Here is a 23408-nt window from a genome sequence, read left to right on the forward strand (position 1 = left end):
GGGTTATGAAGTTAAACAGCATGGAAATAGGCCCTTCAGCCTAACTCATCCATGCCAACCAAGTTGGAATCGATGCAGTTGCTGTAATAACTTTCAGAAAGGGCACTGGATCTGCACTCAAAGAAAAAAGTATGGAGCTGTTGGGGAAGAACGGGGGAGTGGGATTGATTGGATGGTTGGTTCAGGTACAATGGACCAAATGTTCCACGTTTCTGTATGTTTGCATTTCTTTCCTCTTTCTGGCCCTGGCCGTAATTGTACTAGGGTGGTCAATTTGTAGGTGCCAGCTAATCAAGTAGGGTAACCTGCAGAACTCCTTTTTCTCAAATGTACTTTCTGCTTAACAAACCAGAGCAGTCAGTAACTTTTCTGTTCACTCTCCTTAGTGCTGGGGACCAGGAGGAACACATTCCCCCTCTTCCGTTAGACTGGAGCCATGTGGCAGGTATCAAGCCACTACTGGAGGGCTGTGTCAAAAGATGCTTTAAGGAAGTCAGCTGTCCATCGACCTGGAATACAGTGAGGCAGCTAACTACAACGTATATCATCTACCTGGCGACATACTACAGCAAACTCAGTCAACAGGTACACAACTAATGTCTTGCACCTTGTCTGTGTGCATTTGTGCAACTGTTAATTCCTGTTAAATGTCACGACCTTCATGCTAGAGCTATAGTGTGGAAACAGGCCCTTCAGCCCACCGAGTTCACGCCAAACATCAAGCGTCTAATCACATTAATCCTGGACTGATCCCATTTTATTTCCCCCAAACTTTCCACTAACTCTCCTCAGATTCTATCACTCACCTACATACTAAGGGCAATTTGCAGTGGCCAATTAACCAAGTGACCTGCATGTCTTTGGGATGTTGAAGGAAACTTGAGCACCCAGAGGAACCCAGAGGGTCTCAGGGAGAATATGCACACTCCACCTTGGAGATCAGAATTGAACCTGGATTACTGGAGCTGTGAAGCAACAGCTCTACTAGCTGCACCACAATTTCACACGTTGTATGGCATCTATCCCATGTAACACTATTTCAGATTTTATTTTTCCTGTCCTGATTATAGCCATACGTGTTGAGCCATTCCCATCACTGATTTTTCACTATTAATTTCATGTAGGATGCATTAATCTGCTGGCTTTATTACTGGTGATTCCCTCAGGAACTATAATCAAGAATTCATATCTGACCATGGCTGTTGGAGAACTTGAATCCTGTTTCTAAAAGTTTTGGAATGCTGGTGTCTGTGAAAGTGCCGCTGTAGTTGTGGGATTGTTGTAAAAACCGACCTGCTTCACAGCTGTCCGTTGGGTTAGAAAACTTGCTGTCTGTAGTCAGCCAGGACACCATGCGACTCTAGTTCCATGCTAACCTGGTTTGATATTTCCTCTCTGAAGGGCCTACCAAGCCATTGTCAGGAAAGATTTTGAGAAGGAAATCTATTTCCAGGAATAACATTCATTTATATCAAGCTTTCCACGACCCAGGACATCCTGTAATGGTTAACAAATAATAAAGTTACATTTCGAATGCCCTTTTTACGCAGTCAATTTGTGCACCATCAGGTCCTGCAAACAGCAATGAGATAAATGACCAGAACTGCTTTTGGAATTGTAGGTCACGTGATGAATGTTGGCCATGATACTTCTATAAAATTACAAAGCTGTCTTTAAGTGTATCTGAGGGGGTATATAGGGCTTTGGTTTAATGTCATCCGAAGGATGGCACATCCGTTGTTGCAGCACTCTTGGGAATGACTGCCTGTATTGTGTGCTCAAGGCCTCAAAATAGACCTTGAATCTACAAGGAGTAGATTCTTCCTCTACCCTGGTCTATTGAATTGGTGCTTCCTTTGCTTACTGATGATTGATATCTACCTAGGTATCAATCTAGATGGCCCTATAGTAGCCAGCTGCTCGATTTCTTTTTTCTTTTGCTTCAGAATGATTTGATTTCCAGGTCCTCATTTTATTGAGTTATTTGTAATTCATTCATTCATGGAGTTGTACAGCGCAGAAACAAGCCCTTTGGCCCAATTCGTCTATCCTGACTAAGATGCTGATGTAAGCTAGTCTCATTGCCTGCATCTGGCCCGTATTCCTCTAAACCTTTCCTATCCATGTACCTGTCCAAATGTTTTTTTAAATGTTGTAATTGTACCTGCCTCAACCTCTCCTCTGGCAGCTCGGTCCATATACCCACTATCTTCTGTGTGGGGGAAAAACTTGACCCTCAGTTCCCCTTTAAATCTTTCCCCTCTCACCTTAAACCTATGCCCTCTAGTTTTAGACTCCCCTATCCCGGGAAAAGGATTCTGATTATCTACCCTATCTGTGACCTTCATAATTTTATAAACCTCTATAATGTCCCCCTTCAGCTTCCTTCACTTCAGGGAAAAGAGTCCCAGCCTATCCAATCTTTCCTTATAGTACAAGTCCTCCAGTCCAAGCAACATCCTTGTGAATCTGTTCCGCACCCTCTCAAGCTTAATCACATCCTTCCTATAGTGTGGCAACTACAACTGTACAAAATACTCCAGGTACAGTCTAACCAACATTTTGTAGAAATGTAACCTAACATCTCAAATCCAATACTCAGTGCCACATCTGATGAAGGCAAGCACGCCATACGCCCTCTTCACCATCCTGTCTACCTATGTTGCCACTTTCAGGGAACTATGTACTTGTAGCCCAAGGTCTCTCTATTCAACAACACTCCCTTATGGCCCTGGCATTTATTGTGTATGTCCTGGTCTGGTTTAACTTTCCAAAATGCATCACTTCGCACTGTCTGAGTTAAGTTATGAAATAACATTCTGGATCCCAGGGCTATGGTTTAGTTGGATCCTGCAGTCTCCAGACAGTTGCACACCAAGATGTCCTGAATGTCTTTGTGTTCTTTCTCTCCAAATGCCCTTTTTAATCTATCAACCAGATGATTTGGTTTGTCCCCATAGTAACCCTGATTTCACCTATCAAAGGTAGTCTCTGTTGTTCTTTCCATCCTTCCTCCTGCAACTGAAAACCAACTTGTTTTCTCTCTTTCCCAGTTCTGAGGAAGGGTCTTCGACTTGAAACCTTAACTCTTTTTCTCTTTCGACAGATGTTGACTGACTTGCTGAGTGTTTCTAGCATTTTCTGCTTTCATTTCTGAATATTTCTTTGTTTAGGTCTTTTATCCACTGACTTGTTTTGTCTGTCCTTGTGTGTTGCTCTGCCACGCGGCCATTTTTTCTGACCACGTCCTTCTAAAACTAACTTCCCTTGATTTTGCTGCAGCCTTCATATAAACCTGTTGAGTGCCTAGAAGAATTAGAGCAGTTGTGGATGGAATCCTTGTTTCCGCTACTTAATCAGCCTACATTAGAGAAGATGTTTGAGGATCTCAGGTAAGCCTTTGTTCACTGGAACTGTTAATGGCTAGTGACAAACTTTTAGTTTGAGACAAGTATGGGTATATTTATTATTCTTTATATAAATTTTTACATAAATCTTAATAAAATAATAATATGACTTTATACAGAACAGCTTCAGACCACTATAAAGAAAGCTGCTAAATGTGTGCATTGGACAATGCTGTCCTCAAAGGGTGTCTTCTTTAAGAAGTGATTCTCCTAGTTGTTGAAGCTAGTCCAGCATTCTGGCTCCAAGTTAACTCTGTTCAGGTATCTCAATTAAGATCCTCTCCTTCATCTGGTTGAATTTTGTAGCCTAAGGAGTGTCCAGGATGTTTTTGAGAGTCAAGGGCAATCATGAATGTATGGTTTTATTGAGTAGCTCTGTCTGCTAACTGATTGGTGTAGGGCTAATGTGATTATATGTTGTTATCTCTCTATGAATTGCAACCTCTACATGGTAGAGCAGCTTGTGTTGCAGCAATGAATGCAGAGTTGTCCAGAGTCTGGCACTCTTGGTAGGATTGCCCATGACTGTAAGGTCAAAGTGGAGGAACCAGCAAGTAATGATCCAACTCCAAGACCTTAGCGGCAAAGTAGGTGGATAGAAGGCATTGCTTCTCAATGGCTATGATTCAGGCTGAATCTCTAACTGTCTTGGTTTACCTTCACCATCAGATTCAGCTTAATTTTCCTCTTATGTTTTGGTGGTTGCTAATGTGCATTGGCTTCCCTGCACTAACAAAACTTGTGCACAAGCTTCTTCCATTTCTTTCCATGATGTTATCTTTCCTCAGGTCTTACTCAGCCCTGTGCAACCCCAAGTCCTGCTGTCCAGGTCCTGAGACGCTCCGCAGTCTTGTGTCACTGGGCTGCATTGGAGAAATGCATCCTCTCAGCCTGACGGCGTCCAAATCCCCTTTTGCGTTCATGACTGCGTTGCTTTATTTACTGGACACCATTTGTGATCTACACAAAGGCTTGGCAGAAAAGGTAAGGCGTTTTTGCATGAATTCAGTGTTACTGTCTTCAGAGCAGGAGGAAAGAATTTATTCAAGTCCTTTGCAGTATGGACAGGATGAGTTTGTGGGTGTCTCTTTTGTGGAGTAATGTGAAGCTTCCAGCCCTCCCCCTCGGTTTTAGAGATCAAGCTGTTTCTGCATCTTCACCCTGTGCCCCTTCTCGTGATTGAGGAATTTGTCAGCCAGAAGTTTGACCCTTGGATGTGCTGCCCTTGCTGATCCCAGTTGGGAGGAGGGAATGGGTCATAGAGTCATACAGCATGGAAGAAGGCACTTTAGCCCACCGAGTCTGTGCTGACCCATTTACACTAATTCTGCACAATCCCACTTAACTCTCCCCACATTCCCATCAACTCCTGCTAGGTTTTACCACTCACCTACACACTAGGGGCAACTTACAGTGAACAATTAACTACAACCTGCATGTCTTTGGGATGCGGAAGGAAACTGGAGCACCTGGGGGAAACCCACTCGGTCACAGGGAGAACATGCCAACTTCACACAAAGACAGTGCCGAGGTCAGGATTGAACCCAGGTTGCTGGAGCTGTGAGGCAGCAGCTCTACAAACTGCGGCACCCTGTGGGAGAGATAAAAACAGAAGTTCTGGAAGTACTCTGCAGGTTGGGCAGCATTTGTGATGAGGGAAACAAGAGTTGGCATTTCGGGTTGATGATTTATCATAAGGTGGGCTGGGGGCAGGGGGTTGGGCTGTCATCGACCTAAATATTGACTGTTTCTCTCTTACTGATGCTACCCAATCTAAGTATCTCCAGCCTTTCACTTTTGTTTTCAGATCTTCAGCATCTGTAGTCTTTTGCATTTCGATATGTGAAGATGATATTGGTTATGATGCACTTAATACGTCAGTTGCCTGCAACTGATTTTGTAAGAGAGGGAGATATCTTTATTAGTCACGTGTACATCAAAACACACAGTGAAATGCATCTTTTGCATAGTGTTCTGGGGGCAGCCCACAAGTGTCGCCATGCTTCCGGCACCAACATAGCATGCCTACAACTTCCTAGCTCATACGTCTTTGGAATGTGGGAGGAAACCGGAGCACCCGGAGGAAACCCACGCAGACACAGGGAGAACGTACAAACTCCTTACAGACAGTGGCCGGAATTGAACCCGAGTCGCTGGCGCTGTAATAGCGTTGCGTTAACCGCGATGCTACCGTGTATCTTTTAGCACAATCAAAGGTGACTTCTTGGGGAGGGAGCATGGTTTATGTAATGAGTCTTAAAGAAGGCACATAACTCAGTGCTAAGTAATGAACATCTTACTTTTAAACTATTAAGCCAGTATTGCACTATAGTTTTTTTTTGTATGGGCTAAGTCTCAAATCCAACCAGATCATCAGGCCAATAATACTTTGCTCTCTGGAGCTCATGTTGCAATTTTTTATTTATTTATGAAACTCGGGATGCATCGAATGGCAAAAGTGGGTCACAATTTCATGGTTGAAATCTTCTTTGCTGTTCTCAGTTCCAGTCATGTCACACCAGAGCAGGTCTAGGCAAGGATGAGATACAGGATTGAAGACCATCTTGTGAAATTTTTGGTGGTGTTGATAAAAGTTTGCACATTCTCCCCTTGACTGCATGGGTTTTCTCCCATGTCTCATGGTAATTGGTCACTGCAAATTTCCCCGAGTGCAGATGAGAGGCAGGAGAATCAGGGGCACGTTGATGGCCATGTGAGAGAGAGGGGTGAATGGGACTGACGGGAATGCCCTGAAAGCTGGCATAAACTCAATGGGCTGAATAGCTGCCTCCTATGTTGTAAGAATCTATGAGCTAAAGGTGCTCACTCTTAATGATATCCAACAGTCCCTGCTGGAGGTTTGCACCACCCCAAATACTTTCAGCTTTGTGCTTGCTGACCAACATTGCCTCCCTTCAGCTGATTTTAAAATTCTCACCAAACTGTAGTATTATAGAGTCATAGAATAATACAGCACAGAAACAAGCTCTCTGGCTCAAGTGGTCCACGCCGACCTAGATACCCATCTAAGCTAATCCTATTTGTTTGCGTTTTGCCCATATTCCTCAACCTTTTCCATCCGTGTACCTGTCCAAGTATCTTTTAAACGTTGTTATTGTACCTGCCTCAATCACTTCCTCTGGCAGCTCATTCCATTTACAGACCACCCTCTGGGTGAAGAAATTGCCCGTCAGATCCCTTTTAAATCTTTCGCCTCTCACCTTAAACATATGCTCTCTAGTTTTATTTTCCTTTTTTCCTGGGAAAAAGACTGTGTGCATTCACTCTTTATGCCCCTCATGATTTTATAAACTTCTATAAGGTCACCCCTCATTCCCCTACGCTCCAAGGAATAATGTCCTAGCCTGCCCAACCTTTCCCTATAACTCAGGGCCTCGAGTCCTGGCAACATTCTCGTAAATCTTCTTTGCACTCTTTCCAGCTTAATGACATCCTTCTCGTAATAGAGTAGCCAAACTGTACAAATACTCCAGGAGCAGCCTCACCAATGTCTTGTGCAACTGCAGTGTAAAGTCCCAACTCCTGTATTCATTGCCCTGACTGATGAAGGCCAGCATGCCAAGTGCCAGCTTCACCACCAGTCTACCTGTGATGCTACTTTCAGGGAACTATATACCTGTACTCCTAGATCCCTTTGTTCTACAACACTCCCTGGGACCCTACCATTCACTGTGAAAATCTCACCTAGGCTTGACTTCCCATGTATGCAGCATAGAAGGACATCATTTGATAGAACTAACTAATTAGTAATGTTCTCTTGTTTTTTTTTCCCCCATGGAGTTTTTTTCCACTTAGTCCTTATTTTCAGTCCTTCTGTGGCCTCATCCTTCTCTGCCTCTATACAGCCCTCACTCAGAATCCCTGTACTTCTCCACTTCCAACCTCTTGCACGTTCCGTAATCGTAGTTCCACTCTGGCAGCTGTGTCTTCAGCTACTCGGTCTTAAGCTCTGGAATTTCCTGCCTGAACTACTTCATCTTTCTCACTCTTCCACCAAGGTGTACTTTAAAATCTCCTCGGCTCAAGCTGTCTGAATATCTCCTTGTTGGGTTTGATGTCAAACTTTCCTTGATACAGGTCCTCCCTAGGTTACGGCAGGGTTCTGTTCCCGTGAACTGTTCACGACCTGGACCGTTCTCAAATCAGAACTGCGTTCGCACACCGAGTTCCCACAGGGCAGAAGATGCAGCAGCCGGCAAATCTATCCTACCAGTCTCCCAAACACTTGCTTATATGTACGGGCTGTACATAAATTGGGGTTTGTAACTGCGGGAGGACCTGTAACTTCCTCTTTCCTTAGGAATGTTTTAATACCTTCAAGGTGCTATATAACTGCAAATTGTTGGTGTTTTCAAGGCCTCCTGGTAGCCCTACGGTAGTGGCTCCAGTACCTGCTGTCATCACAGATAAAGGTCTGACTGTATCTTTGTTGTTCTGTGTACATTGGAGAGAGGGAGTGACCGCAATAGATGGTGACATCTACCTTGCTGAATATCATTATCACAACGCAAAGATTAATAACACGTGAGGCCAATGTTATCCAGCAACATGAGTAGTCATATTTAAATCAAACTCTAGGTGCTGGAAATCAGTGACAAGGACAGAAAATGTTGGTAGCACTCAGCAGGTCAGGAGGCATCTGTGGAGAGAGAAACAGTTAACGTTAAGGTTGAAGACAGATCTGAGGAAGGGTCTTTGACCTGAAACGTTAACTTTGCTTCTCTTTCCACGGATGCTGCTGGACCTGCTGAGTGTTTCCAGCATTTTCTGTTTTTATTTGAGTTTCTGTCCTTTGATCTGGAGATGAGTTAACAAGTTACTAAAATATTGAATGGTAAAGACTGCCAATTTACCAGTGGGGGGGAGGTCCCACTTTAGAACTTAAAACAGTACAGCACAGGAACAGTCCTTTCGGCCCACAGTGTTGTGCCGAACTAATTAAACGCTTAACTAGACTAATCCCTTCTGCCTACACAATGTTCATGTCCCTCCATTCTCTGCATATTCATGTGCCTATCTAAAAGCCTCTTAAATGCCTCTATCATATTTGCCTTCACTATCACCCCTGGCCACGCATTCCTGGCACCCACAACTCTCTGTGTAAATTGTCCTGCACATCTCCTTTGAATGTACCACTTCTCACCTCAAATGCATGCCCTTTAGTGTCAGACTTTCGACCCTGGGAAAAAGATACCAGCTGTCTACTGTCTGTGCCTTTCATAATCTATACACTTCTATCAGGTCTCCCCTCAGCCTGCGCCACTCCAGAGGAAACAGCCTAGTTTGTCCAACCTCTCCTTATAGCTCATACCCTCTAATCCAGGCAGCATCCTGGTAAACCTCTTCTGCACCCCCTCCAAAGCCTCTACATCCTTCCTAAAATGGGCCTACCGGAATTGAATGCAATGCTCTGGATGCGGCCTAACCAGAGTTAAATAAAACTGCAACATAACTTCCTGACTCTTGAACTCAATGCCTTAACTAATAAAGGCAAAGTGTCAATCACAATAAACCATGGCTTGAGCCATCCTGTGCTCTGTATTTAGCTGCCAAGCCAAAGGACTGCTAAAGAAGGTTTAATGTATCAGGGCCCACCAGTGTGGAGTATTGACCAGACCCTGAGTTATCACACCATTGCACAACTGGCTTTCTCATAATTTGTCCTTCAACTCTTCGTATCTATTGACTGTTCAGCAAAGTTTGGATTCTAAATTTAATATGCTTAATCAGTAAGTATTACTTATTAAAATTGCACTTAGATAAAGAGGCAACACTTGACTTTCTCCTTCTCTGCAATAGCATGATCAATACGGTAATTGATATTCGTTTGTAGACAACTTTCTTTCTCTTCCACCTATGAACATGTTTATTCCATCTTTTTCTTAACCAAAGTTATTAAGGGTTATGGAGAAAAGATGAGTATTTGGAGTTTGCCCACAGATTAGCCTCCATCTCACCGAATGGCCTTATGTTCTCTTTCCCATCCTCAACAATCAAACAAGGAATCCAGAGTAAGAGGCCAGAACCTTAGATTTTAGTACAAGGATTAGGAAACACACTAGGTATCTGGGATTAAGATAAAATTTAGCTGTGAGAGGTTGGACAAACTTGTGTTGTCTGCTTTGGAGTGTTGGAGACTGAGGGGGCGACCTGATAGTAGTATATAAAATTATGAGAGGCATAGATAGGGTAGATAGAGTTTTTTTTTCCCCAGGGTGGAGATGTCAAATACTTGAAAGGCATAGCTTTAAGGTGAGGGGGGAAAGTTTAAAGGAGATGTGCAGGGCAAGTTTTTTTACACAGAGAGTGGGAGATACCAGGAGGGCACTTCCAGGAGAGGTGGTGGAAGCAGGTAAATAATAAAGATTAAGAAGGAATTTAGTCAGGCACATGAACAGGCAGGGTATGGCAGGATGTGGACTGTGTGCAGGCAGATGGAAATAGTTAGGTTGGCACTGACATGGTAGGCCGAAGGGCCTGTACTGTTCTCAGTTCTATGTGATTACATAATTGAGCTGGACTCAATGGGATGATCAGCTCCCTATACTTATGTGGTGCCCTGATGAGCAGTGACTCCTTTTATTCCTGACACCAACTTTCACCTGTTTTTTCCTCCTGCTTTGTTTGTAGTGCTCTACCATTTTGCACAGCAAAGGTCTGAGGGATTACTTGGTCCACAGCTGTAAGGAGAGCCCACCGATAAACCACAGATCCGCCTGGTTGCTGCGACACGAATTCCACTTCCAGCACTTTGTGCTTAAACTGGCATCCAAGACGGTAGGTGGCTTTCTTCAGCAGGAGGTCCACTGCTGCATGGCTGCTGCAGACATGGGGTTTGCTGCACTGGGACTAGTGTTTTGTTTCCCCCGCAGCAGAAATTCCTGAATTCAAGTGGAGACCAGAGCTCATAATATGAGCTGCGCTGTACGTCCATCACTCAGTGAGTGTCACCTTTGCCTGGCTCCCCCTGCCCATCATTTTATCAATCAGCAGACTTGCTGCTTCTGAATGGATTGTCTGGACTCACCCCAACTTTTATGTCCCTTCATCTCCCCAGACTACCCAATGCTCAAATTCCCTCTCCCCTTTTCCCATCCCTCTCCCACTTTCAATAACAATGATCAGAATCGTTCGGAAAATAAAAATCTTATGCTATTTATCGATTTCAGGTTGCTGTCAGTCCTCAAGTTGCCCAGCAAGCTCCACTCTATCACTACATGGCGCTGACGTTGCTAAGCCTGCTGCTGCCAGGGAGTGAGTTCTTGGCCCGTGACCTCCTGTCTGGGGTGGCCTTTAACCAGGCTTTGATACCGTAAGTAACCCAACGCAAAACGGCCCATTATCTTTATTCAGTGACTTGCTTCTGAACCTGGGCTGCATGTTAAAAGCCTCCTCTCCCAGACGACAATAGCTCTGTAGGTTGTTAGCGTTAGGAGTGGGCAGCCCTGTTTGTCAGTGGTTTGTTTTTTGTGTTCACAGGGAAGGCAGGTCCGGTGGCCCTGAAGCAGAAGACCTTTCGAGCATCCTCCGGCTCGGATCCAAAGGGGACACTGCGGAGAAAGCTTGTGCGAACCCGACCCGTGGCACGTTACTGGGCGCAGCCTTCAGCCAGCTTCCCACCATCCGCGCCCGTTACCTCGCTCACTTCGCTCACCTCCAGGCTTCTGTCCGGCAGTCCCAGACCACCTACACAGGTCGGAACCACCTGATCCAATCTGTGCTGCTGCCTGAAATGACCGGTCCTCTCCTGCCGGCTGATTGGGCCTTCCTGCCCCTGATCAACTTGTACGACCAAGTGAACCGGGAGGAAACAAAGGGCAGGATGGTGGACTCTCTTCCCGAGAACCTGGTGGAAATGGTGAGCAGCAGTCTCCAGTGGGTGCTGCTGTTGGAGACCTGGCGAGGTGGGATCTTGCAGGGACTGCCACTGGCTGCCAAGCTGGCACGGCTCTGCTGCGTCTTCCTCACGGGCAGCAACCTCTTTCTGGAGCCGGCCATCCGTGACTATCTGTCCGCCCTCCTGTCCATCTACTGTCAGCGGAAGAGGTTGGACTCGCTGGACCTCAGCGCCCCGCTCCCAGGACTGGCCTCCTTCCACGATCTGTACATCAGCCTCCTTGAGCAGTTCGAGAGCGTCTCGTTTGGTGACCAGCTTTTTGGCTGCTTTCTCCTGCTGCCTCTGCAGAGGAAGTTTGATGCCCAGCTGCGCCAGGCTGTCTTCGGGGAGCACGTCAATGTGTTGCGGGCACTGGGAGTACCGCTGAAGCAGGTATATGATGTTTTCACACCACTCTCAATACTGGAGACTCCTAATGGGCTCCTCACAGGCCAATATTTGGATCCTTCATAAAAGAAAATAATACAAAATGCTGATGCTGGAAATCTGAAATAAAAGCATAAAATGTTGGAAACACTCAATATGTCAGGCAGCATCTGTGGAAAGAGAAACGGTGTTAATGTTTCAGGTCTGGTCCCTGTGTCAGAACTGACAAAGGGTCCTGGACTTGAAACCTTAACAGTTTTGCTTTCCACAGATGCTGCCTGACTTGCTGAGTGTTTCCAACATTTTATGCTTTTATTTTGGATCCTCGGCAAGTTCCAGAATGGGTAGAGAAGGTTGATAATAAAATCAATGATGGCTTAACAACGTATTACCACTATTAGCGATTGGATTCACTTGTCAGCACAGCACAGTGGACATGTCCCCTAGGAAACTAGGTTCCAATGCACTCCAAACAGAGATAGAAGTCTGGAGACACAAGAAAGACTGCAGATGCTGGAAATCTGGAGCAACACACAAAAAAAATGCTGGAGGAACTTAGCAGGTCAGGCAGCATCTACAGAGGAAAATGAACAGTGGATGTTCCGGGCCGAGACCCCTCATCAGGACTGGAAAGAAAGGGGACCAGAGCCAGAATAAAAGGCTGGGAGGAGGAGGAAGAGCACGAGCTGGCAAAAGTCGTCTTCTGCTTGCTAGCTCTGAATTCATGTGAAATGATTTTGAAGAGCTTCATCCTGAACACTAGTGGGCATGATGCTCCAGCACATAACTTTAATGCTCTTTGGAGGCGATTGGGGCATCGGCAAATTGTTCAGACAAAATGGAATGCTTGTGTATTTGTGTGTTCTTGCTGATATTGAGTGCTATTCTTCACTTAAATCGCCATAAAAATTATAAAGGGGAAAAGTCATCTTGCATGGGATCCATGATCACTTGGTAGATTGGATTCAAAATTGGCTTGGCCATAGAAGACAGAGGGTAGTGGTGAAGGGATGTTATTCTGTCTGAAGGTCTGCAACCAGAGGTGTTCCACAGGGATTAGTGCTGGGACCTCTGTTGTTTGTGATGTATATAAATGACTTGGACGAAAATGTAGATGGTCTGATTAGTAAGCTTGCAGACAATACAAACATTGGTGGAGTTGTGGATAATGAGAAAGCTTGTCAAAGGATACAGCAGGATATAGACCACTTGGAAATGTGGGGAGAGAAATGGCAGAAGAAGGAGTTTAATCTGAACCAGTGTGAGGTGTTGCACTTTGGGAGGTCAAATATAAGTATACAGTAAATGGCAGGACCCTTAGGAGCATTGATGTACAGAGGGATCTTGGGGTGCAAGTCTCCCTGAAAGTGGCAACACAAGTAGATAGGGTGGTCAAGAAGGCATATGGCATGCTTGCCTTCATCCCATGATTATTGTATTGCCATTGCTCCTAGTTTCTTGTTTAATACCCTCTCTAATTGTGTTGCCTTTAAACTCTTCCCACCAGTGTTTTCTCTCTTGTGATTTCCATCCTACCAAGTGACCTGCTGTTCTGAATCACCATTCCTCAAGCATGCAGTCTGAAAGCAGATTCAATATTGAGTTCTGAAGGGGAAAATAATTGTGAGGTAAAGACAGACATAAGAAACTGCAGATGCTGGAATCTGGAGCAAAAAAACAAGCTGCAGGAGGAACTCAGCAGGTCAAGCAGTATCTGGGGTGAGGGGGGTGGAAATGGACAGTCAACTCTTCATCTGTACTGAGTAGAGGGGAGGTGGCCAGTATAAAGAGGTGAGGGAAAGGGGTGGAGCAAGAGCTGGCAAGTGATAGGTGGATCCAGGTGATGAGGCAGATGTAGGAGGGAAGAGTGAAAATAGCAACAGAGGCTAGATTTGGGTCTAATTCAAAGATTTAGAATAGGCACAATAGGTTGAATAGCTCCTTTCTATTTTGTGTGGTTCTATATAAAGTGACAGAACAAATTGCATTAAAACATAAAATATCCCAAGGCACTTCACAGGAGTGTAATTTGACAAAGTTTACAGAAAACAATGTCAAGGTTTAACAGGTCAGGTGATAAAATGAGGCAGTTTTAAGGACTAATGCTGGAGAAGAGAAAGACAGAGCAACTGAGAGGAATAACTATGGAATTCCAGAACCTGGAGCCCAGGCATAGTTGGAGTGAAAAGGCAATTAAAAGCAGTGATATACTAGAGAACAACATTGATGAGCTTTAGGTTTTGAGAGGAGATTGCAGTGATGAGGGTGTGGAGGGATTTGAATAGTAAGATAAATTTTAAAATTGAGGTTCTTCTGACCAAGATCTGTGATAGGTCAGTGAGCTCTAAAGTGATAGGTGAAGCCTTTAAAGTCACTTAGGTTGAAGATATTCTGTCAGTGTTTTCACGCTTTGCAATCTTTTCTGTCTTGGAGCAGCTGCCGATCCCCTTGGAAAATTACACCCATCCCATGGAGTCTTCATTGGATCTGCTGCGCCAGTATTTCAAGACCTTGGTGACGTGCACCCTACGCCTCAGCTGGTGTCCCGTGCTCTACGTGGTGGCCGTTGCTCAAGTCAACAGCTTCATCTTCTCCCAGGAGGCTGTTGATGAGGTACAAAATCTTCTGGCTAAAAATCCCTTGCAGTTAGCACAATTGTTGGAAGGGGAATTGAAAATTTCAGAATTGAAATGGATAGATTTTTGTTTGTTTCACCCCTCCTATTTCTTAAGTACTTGCCCTTGTCTTTTTTGTCACCGGGCATAGCTTTTTCCCTGCTCTCCTGATTTTCCATTGCTCTACAATAGAGTCAAAGTCATACAGCACTGTAACAGATCCTTCGACCCAACTGGTCCATGCTGACCAAGATTCCCATCTGAGCTAGTCCCAGTTGCCCATGTTTGGCCCATATCCCTCTAAACCTTTCCTATCCATGTACCTGTCCAAGTCCCTTTTAAATGTTGTTAATGAACCTGCCTCAGCCACTTCCTCTGGCAGCTGATTCCATATACTGACCACCCTCTGGGTGAAAAAGTTGCCCCTCAGGTTCCTATTAAATCTCTCCCCTCTCACCTTAAAACTGTACCCTCTAGTTCTTGATTCCCCAACCTTGGGAAAAAGACTGAGTACATTCACCTTATCTACGCCCCTCATGATTTTATACACCTCTGAGATCACCCCTCATTCTCTTGCGCTCCAATGATAAAAGTTCCAACCTGCTCAACCTCTCTCCATAACTCAGTCCCTTGAGTCCTGGCAACATCCTTGTAAATCTCCTCTGCACTCTTTCCAGTTTAGTGGCATCTGTAGCTTGTACTAAATTCCATAGTCCTTAAACATGAAGTAAAGTCCTTACTGACTTCCTGCTTTCAGTTTATAATTACCCTTTTGTATAAATACCTCAACAAAGGTATTAAGGAATTTGAAACCAAGCAGGAAATGAGAGAAAGATAGCTGATCCAATTGAATAACAGACAAACCCGGAACTGAATGGCATATTACTTTGAAAGCTCCTTACACCACAGTGGATTAGAGATAACATATTGCGCAATTATTATGGCTTCTCAACATTCAGAGCATGGAGGTCGCAATCTTGATCTGCAGTTGCATAATTCCAGTCGCATCGTTTTTGGGCAGGGAAGGTTGTGTCGGATTGTGGAATGAGATGATGTCAGAGTTGGCAGAAATACCATTGCTACAGGGAAAGGAAAAAGTTGGGAGAGTGAGATTACACTTGATTATGGCGTTCCCACAGTAGAATAGTTGCTGATCAGAGTAAACTAGTGGTTGGTTGTTGTATCTCAGGGGACAGCAGCTTTGGCTCAAGGGGTTGGAGAAAGAAAATGCTGAATATAATCTGGCACTGAACAACTGCGCTCATCCCAACATCCCAGTGTCCTTAATCAAATGAACTCCAAGCTATGCTTCCATTGCAATAACATAATGAAGCTAAATTTAAAAGGGTTCTTTCTTCCTCAGAATATTTGGTGTAATTTTTATTTTTCCACACCTTTGGTTACAGACATACGTCTTAATCTAAATGTACCATTATGGTGATAATGACTTGCTGGAGTGTTGTTCTCAAGACAGTGAATGTGACAGAGAATAAAAACATAACTTGCATTCGTCTTATTCATATGACATGTTACATCAAGGCTCTATGTAACTGTGTTAGGTTGAGGGATCCCACAGCACTACCATAAAGGAAAGTCAAGTCACTGCCTCACTACAACCCTCTTTCTCCCCCCCCCCCCCCCCCCCCCCCCCCCCCCCCCCCCCCCCCCCCCCCCCCCCCCCCCCCCCCCCCCCCCCCCCCCCCCCCCCACTTCCGCCCCCAGCCTTACTCCTTGGTTCTGACCAATGGTTAGCACTTAGTTAACAACCCTGAAATAGATTATCCTGTCATTATCACATTGCTATTTGTGGGATCGTCCTGATGTAAATTGGCTGCAGTATTTCCTACAAAAATATAATGACTATATTTCAAAACTTCCATTAATTATGAAGGACTTTGTCCTGTGGAAAGTGCTTTATGAGTGCAAGTTTGCCTGTTATTTCTCTGCCTCACATGGAGCTGCTATTCTGAATTTGACTGCGGTTGACATTTACTTATAAACGCCTTGAGGATCTGTCAGAGCTGATCCTGATTGCACGTGTACACTTAAACACCTGTCTGATTAGTTTTCCTTCCAGTGTCCTGGGATGTATCTCCCTCTGTTATTCAGAGGTAGGTGGATGGCAAAGACAGTAAGTCTGTTCCAAGCTCATACTCAACAGGCCATTGTCCTGATACTGAAGCCACCAAGAAGTACAGCAAGACTTGGAAATGATACTATTTTGGGCTAAGTTTGTCATGTTATGACCTTACAATGGGGAGTCCAAATATGGTGAGGGTATGAGGATTGCAGTGGGTCCTTCCCAATCAGTAACAACAATAATCATTTATATAATATCTTGGTGAAACACCCTGCGAATGTCACTCAGCACAATTTGATGATGAGCTGCATAAAGATACTCAGAGGTGACCAAATGTTTCGTCCAACGAGTAGATTTGAATATCACCTCAGCGAAGAAGGTAGAGGTAGAAATGTTTATGGAAGGAACTCTAGAGCTCACAATTAGGCAGCAAGATGCATGGCCACCAATAGAGATGGAGGAGGAAGGACAGGGGGCCAAAGGTGGAAGAGGGCAGAGACCTTGGTAGGTGCCTGGGTTTGGAGGAGGTTAGAACAATCGAGAAGGTTGAGAAAATAGGTTTGATCATTTTAAATTGCAGACCCTTCTGGACTGCAAGTAATTGTGTGAGCATGAAGGCAAGGCATGAGCGGAACTAAAGTTTCCAGTCTGCCACCTGAGAATTAATGTTGGGCAGGGTACTGGTGGAAGGCTGATGATTGGGGCTCACTGCCTCAGCAGAGGTTAGTGCCATGGAACAAAACTGTGGTACAACTAGTGGAGTTGCTGGGTCACAGCTCCTGCCATCCAAGTTCAATCCTGAACTCCGTGCTGTCTGTGTGGAGTTGGCATGTTTTTTTTTCTGTGACCACATTTCCCCCCAGTGCTGTGGTTTCCAAGCACATTCCAAAGATGTGCTATTTGGTAGGTCAATTGGTTACTGTAAATTACCCCTCGAGTGGGTGGGTATTAGGAGAATTGTGACAGAGTTGATGGGCTTTTGAGAAGGAAAAGTTTACAGGGAAATACTTGGAGGAATGGGATTGATGGGCCTGCACTGGTGAGCCAGCATAGACTCTGGGCAGACTGGTCCCAAAAACCACAAAAAAGAACTGGTGTGTAAGTCTGCTTTGGGTATTTGAGAGGCACAGTGGCTTAGCTGATGCATAAGAAGAGTTTAACCTGGGGAAGATTACTTGAACAATCTGGGAGAAATTTGCCAGAGACTGCAATACACTGTTCACATTAGTGTCTGTGGTATTTTTCCAGAATCACAAACGTGCCTAATGGCATCACTATTTGTGCAAGATTCAGTTCTGTCCATACCCGAAATAAATTGAGGTTTTAGGTTGCAACCTTCAATCATTATGGAACAGTCTATGTGCAGCCAGCAGCACAAGCCTGAAAGCATGTACCACCAGGTTCAAGGACAGCTTCTATCCCGCTGTCGTAAGGCTATTGAACGGTTCCCTGAAACAATAGATGGACTCTTGACCTCACAATCTACCTCATTATGACCTTGCATCTTATTGTCTACCTGCATTGCACTTTCCCTGTAGCTGTGACATTTTACTCTGTATTCTGTATTGTTTTACCTTGTGCTGCCTCAATGCACTGTGTATGAACAGTATGCAAGACAGGTTTTTCTCTGTACCTCGGTACAATGTCAGTGGTAAGTCAATCAATGTAAATTGCTTCTAGTGTGCGGGTGAGTGGTAGAATCTGCGGGTGAGGAGGAGGATTTGATAAGAATGAGGGGAGAATAGTGCAGGATGAGTATAGATAGTTGCTTGATGGCATAGACTCAATAGTGCATGACCCTACCACTGAAAGGAGGGAGAAAATGTAATAAAATATGTAAGCGATACATTCTGTGGTGATTCAGCTACTCAAGTGTTAGTTTCTTTACAAACAGGGAGGTAATCAATCTTTCAATATGTGCTTCTGAAAGTCAATAAGGTTTTTATCACCTGCTGCCCCCAAGGTACAGTAGTACATTCACTTAAGTTGCTTGTTGATTACTTCTGAGTCATAAAGGTTGCTGGGAATCGAGGTGGCAGATAAGAGACAACCCTTCGATCCATCAAGTACCCCATGGTTGTGATACGTTGTGTTCTTACAATATATGCACATTCAAAAGCACATAATCTCAACCCAATATTGGAGATAATGTGCAGTTCCTCTTCGGCCCATCTAGATAATCGAAAGGAATCCAGGAAGTGGCCTTGACACTGAATTACTGACCTAAAAGGCGACCTCTGCCTCCCCTGGAAACCAGTCCAGCACTCACTCGAGGGAATTTAATGATTCAGCATCCATCATATAAGATTGCTGCCAATTCCTAATTTTCAAAAGGAACAGATTTACTTTCTGACAATCTGAGCAACACATAAACTGTTCTAATGGCCATCTTCAAATCACAGAAGACCCCACATGTTGCCCAGTGGTTTCTCACAAGAATATCCTGGAGATTAGATTTTAATCTTTGAAGGCTACAGGGCAACACTGGTGAGTTTGCATCCTTAATCGCATGGGAGCGCAAACCTTCAGGTTTCTCCTCCAGTTAGAGCTGTAGCCGCACCTCATCCACCTAGGTCCTCAACTCTGGAACTACCGCCCCCCCCCCCACCTCCCAAAAAGATCTATCCACCTTGATCAAGACTCGCCTTAATTTTTACCTCTTTGACCAAACGTTTTTGAACTAAGATCACTCGCTGTGGCTAGTGTCAGATTTTTTCTGATTAGGATGCACCTTGAAACATTTTACTTCATTAAAGCTGGTATATAAATGCAAATTTTTGTTTTATAATCTAAGTTTCCTGCAACATGAGGCCTGACTCTTTTCCAGTGATTCTCGCTTTAAAAATAATTTAATAAGATGAATGTAGAAACACTTTAGACTGAGCACATATGCCCTTGGTGAAGGAAGATAAAGGTTAGGATTTCCCTAATGGCCCCAGTGGATTTTAATTGCTCCCTCACACTTGCTTTATGTGGAACCTGGGCTACCATTTAAGGATTTGATCTCGTAGAGTTTAATTCAGTAACTATCTCAAGTCTGAATCAGAAAGATGTGGGTTCAGGGCTCAAGAAAATTGAGCACATAATCCTGTAGAACTGGGGAGTGTGGCTTTTGTTGATATAATGACATTTTTCAGTTGAGGTTTTAAACTCCCCTGTTATAAAAATTCACTCTGCCCCTTGGCCTATATTCATTCTTCTACCCACAAGATTGAAGTGGATTATCTGGCTGTTATTTTATTGCTTATCTAGGGCCTTTCTGTGCGTAAATTGGCTGCTGCACTTACATAGATTATAAAAATGGCTACACTTCAAAAATACTTCATTGGCCAGAAAGTTCTTTGGGACAACCTGCATTCGGGAAAGGTACTATATAAATGCACGCTATTGTTCCTGGTATCACCATGTTACAAATACAGTTCTTTCTTTCTTTGATCTATGCTGACCCCCTCACCATCTGTGCCATGGAAATGTAAATTCACAGATCACCCTACTGGAAAGAGAAAACCCTTGGCATATTTGGTAGGGCACAAACTTCTCATCTTCAATGCTTCGATTCGAACTGGAAGATGTAAGTTTTCTGTCACAGTGGCTTTAGGCATGTAATATGAAATAAATTTATGCAGTCCCAATTGGTAATTGGTTTGTTATTGTCACGTACTGAGATACATGAAAAATTGTTTTACATGGCATCTATACAGATCATTTCAAGACACAAGTACATCAAGGTATTACAAAGGAAAAACAATAACAGAATGAAACAATAACAGATTGGAGAATATAGTGTTACAGTTACAGAGAAAGTGCAGTGCAGGTAGACAATACGGTGAAAGGGCCACGATGAGGTAGATAGTGAGATCAAGGGGTCACCTTTATCATGCAAGAGGTCCACTCGAGTCCAATAACAGCAGGATAGAAACTGTCCTTTAGCCTGGTGATGCGTGTTTTCAAGCTTTCGAGTCTTCTGCCTGATGAGAGGGGGGAGAAGAGAGAATGACTGGGTTGGGAGGGGTCTTTGATGATGTTAGCTGCTTTCCCGAGGCGGCAGGAAGTGTAGACAGAGTCCATGGAAGGGAGGCTGGTTTTCGTGATGTACTGAGCTGTGCCCACAACTTTCTGCGATTTCTTGTGGTCTTTAATGGTTGTGTAGCAATGATCGAGGGTGTTTGGGCCCCTGGAGGGACAGGAGACGTGCTGACAGTACTTTTGTACAGTACAGAAGTTGGCCTGGTTGAAGTCACTGGCTATGATGAACAGGGCCTCAAGATACATCGTTTCAAGGCTGTTGATCGCAGAGAATAGCTCATTGAGTGCAGGCTTCATATCCACCTGTGGTAGGATATATACTCCTATCAGGATAGCTGAAGTAAACTCCTTTAGCAGGTAGTATGGGTGGCACTTCGCTGTTAGATATTCCGAGTCTGGTGAGCAGGAATTCCTCAGGACCGTCACGTCCGAGCACCACGAGGAGTTAATTTATCTGATTGAGTTTATAAGGTAGTGTGACTAAGATGGCCACACTGTTCAGAGAGGCTGAAGGGCAGTGGACGTGGAGAATCGTCATACCAGTGCTTCAGAGGTCCTTTGTTGAGTTTGGGATTTGAGGTATAGTTTTGGACACAGTTGAGATTTTTTCCCTGCATCTAACGGTGCTTGAGCTGGTAATTAGTGGTGCTGCTGATTGGGTGCCTGAAGCAGAAGACTTTCCATTCCCAAGTATGAGCATACGTTATATAATAAATAAGAAATAATTAATAGAGCTCTTTAAAAATTGAGGGCACTTAATGGGCTTGACATACCACCACCACATCTTGCATAAAGAGCCTTTAGTGCAGTAAAGTGTAAAATGCACTTGCTCCAAGACATGGGTTTAGAGCAGTGTTTTAAAGGAGGTGGCAAGGTTTAGGAAAAGAATTCCAGAACTTTAAGGTTTTAGCTTGGAGGTTATGACTGCCATGGTAGAGTGGGGATAAATAGAGATCATTAAAGTTGCCAGAATTGGGGAAGTACAGACTTGTTGGTTAGAGAATACAACAAAAATAGGTCAAGGATTGAAATTATCATCACAGGAGATGAGTGAGGGTGGTGGAGGTAGGTCAGTTTGTGGCCGTAAAGAACCTCTGATTAATCCCAAATGGAATTTGGGAGAAGTGAGTATACAAGAAGAACAGTGAGGATATGAAAGCTGTTGTTGCAAGAATTAGTTTAGGTTAGTGACATGGACTCTTAAGGGGAAAAGTTATAAATGCATGATGGAAAAAGAATTAGAATGATAAGTAGGTGCCTATTTTTGCACTGTGCATTCTGTGTAAACCCTCACTTTAACCATTTAAATGGTGAACAAATCTGAAATAAGGGACTAACTGGGACATTGGTTTGATTCACATGATTGTTAGACATTGGACTCTATGGAAAATGCTTGATTAACTGTGTTTCTGGTTATTGGACTTGACAGAAGTGGAGTTCTGATCCTTTGAGATTTTGTGCACAAGGTGGAAAAAGAGTATGGTTTAGCCCCTCCAACAACAAAAATGAATTTGCTTATAATGCAAGAGTTCTGCACTGGAATTGCTGTGAATTTTAGAATACATTATTTGAACTAACAGATCTTGTCTACACCAGTGGGCTACATTGTAATCACTGAACATTAAGTTACATTTGCTTAGCCAGTTTACAATGAGGATGAAAGTCCAAAAGACCAGCAGTTTAATTAAAATTTGACAAACTCTTCGATGTTTAGGTACAGTTAGCACCATGCAGTTCTGAGTGGGAACTCGTTACTTAATTTCAGATCAAAAAATAGTGTGCATCGTAATCATGTTTCCCAGCTTTTCTTTAATGATGTTTTGTTTTGCAGGAGTTTGATGCTGCCAGAAGGAGTATGCTGCGAAAATCATACTTATTAACCGATGAGGTGGGTATTAATCAAAAAATTCATATTAAACTTGATTTGAACTTCATTATGTATTCTATCAGTTAAAAGGTATAAGCTCATTTAAAAACTAGGTGGGATCAGGGAGAAAGTGAAAGCTTTAACTAACTTTGGGCGCTGTCATTCTGACTTCCATGTTGTAGATCGGGTGGTGAGGGACTGAGGAATGTGCAAAAAAGATTTCCTGGGATAATACAAGGATTGAGATGTTATAACTATCAAAAAAGCCTGACCAAGCTTGAAGTTCTTTTATCAAAAAAAGATTAGGCTGAGGGATTATAATTAAATTATGAAGGTCTTTGATGCTGGCAACACTGAACTAAATGAACCTTTCTTCATCTGCCCATTGCTGTGTTTCTATTTATGCCTGCTGTCCCCTCTGCTGCCAACATATATCCCTTCACCTATGTTCGCTGTCAGATGTACTGCCCTGCCTGTCTCTCATTCAAGCCTTTACCTGGCAGCCCTACGACCTCTCCCAACAGAGTCACTTGGAGCTCCTACTTCCAAGTAACACCCTGTCCTGACTTGGCAATATATTATCTTTTCCAGTCTTGGTCCTGGAACAGCACGGCGGTCAGTACCAGTGCAAGGAGATAACCCATTATCTCCACCTTGAGGATATCTAAAGATGGGCAATAAAAAGATATTCCTGTGATACCCACATCTGAAAATTAATATTCAAGCATATTTTCTCAACACTCAAAAAGATCCTTTTCACAATGATCCCCACGGTATCTTTTTCCTGTTTTCTCTGGATGGTGCTTATATTCAAGTTATTAGCTGCTTCCTCTGTGTGATGAAATGTGCAGACACCCTTATTGTTTTAGGGCTGTATGATCTGGGGAGTTTTCTTGTACAATGCAGGACATTTCTTATAATGGGCAAGCCATGCTCGTCTTAAATGCTTTTGACATTCACACACATTTAAAATATAAAAACACAACAGAAAATGATGCAACTCCTAAAATTTTTAAAGTTAAATCACTGGAAAATAATTAAACAGAGTTAATTGAATCTGGTCTTGAAGTTGCCTTTTCCTTTGTAGCCATTTCTTCCCTTTCAGGTGAATGAATTTGCTGTATACATG

At 43.7% G+C, this 23408-nt stretch overlaps 1 protein-coding gene across 4 annotated transcripts in view; it reads left to right on the forward strand.

Annotated features, from left to right (window-relative positions):
* The window catches only part of rpap1 (RNA polymerase II associated protein 1), a 106178-nt gene that overhangs the window by 78713 nt on the left and 4057 nt on the right, over positions 1–23408 (forward strand). For 2 of the 4 annotated variants that reach the window (XM_052016063.1, XM_052016052.1), the window contains 8 exons: positions 387–585; positions 3283–3392; positions 4196–4391; positions 10059–10205; positions 10598–10740; positions 10908–11697; positions 14128–14304; positions 22244–22300. In XM_052016063.1, coding sequence (XP_051872023.1) covers positions 387–585; positions 3283–3392; positions 4196–4391; positions 10059–10205; positions 10598–10740; positions 10908–11697; positions 14128–14304; positions 22244–22300 — 1819 coding nt within the window. Of the gene's footprint in view, positions 1–386; positions 586–3282; positions 3393–4195; positions 4392–10058; positions 10206–10597; positions 10741–10907; positions 11698–14124; positions 14305–22243; positions 22301–23408 lie in introns of all 4 variants that reach the window. The other 2 variants (XM_052016043.1, XM_052016035.1) reach the window with 1 other exon arrangement.

Source organism: Pristis pectinata, chromosome 1 (assembly GCF_009764475.1).
Source record: "Pristis pectinata isolate sPriPec2 chromosome 1, sPriPec2.1.pri, whole genome shotgun sequence".
NCBI lineage: Eukaryota > Metazoa > Chordata > Chondrichthyes > Rhinopristiformes > Pristidae > Pristis > Pristis pectinata.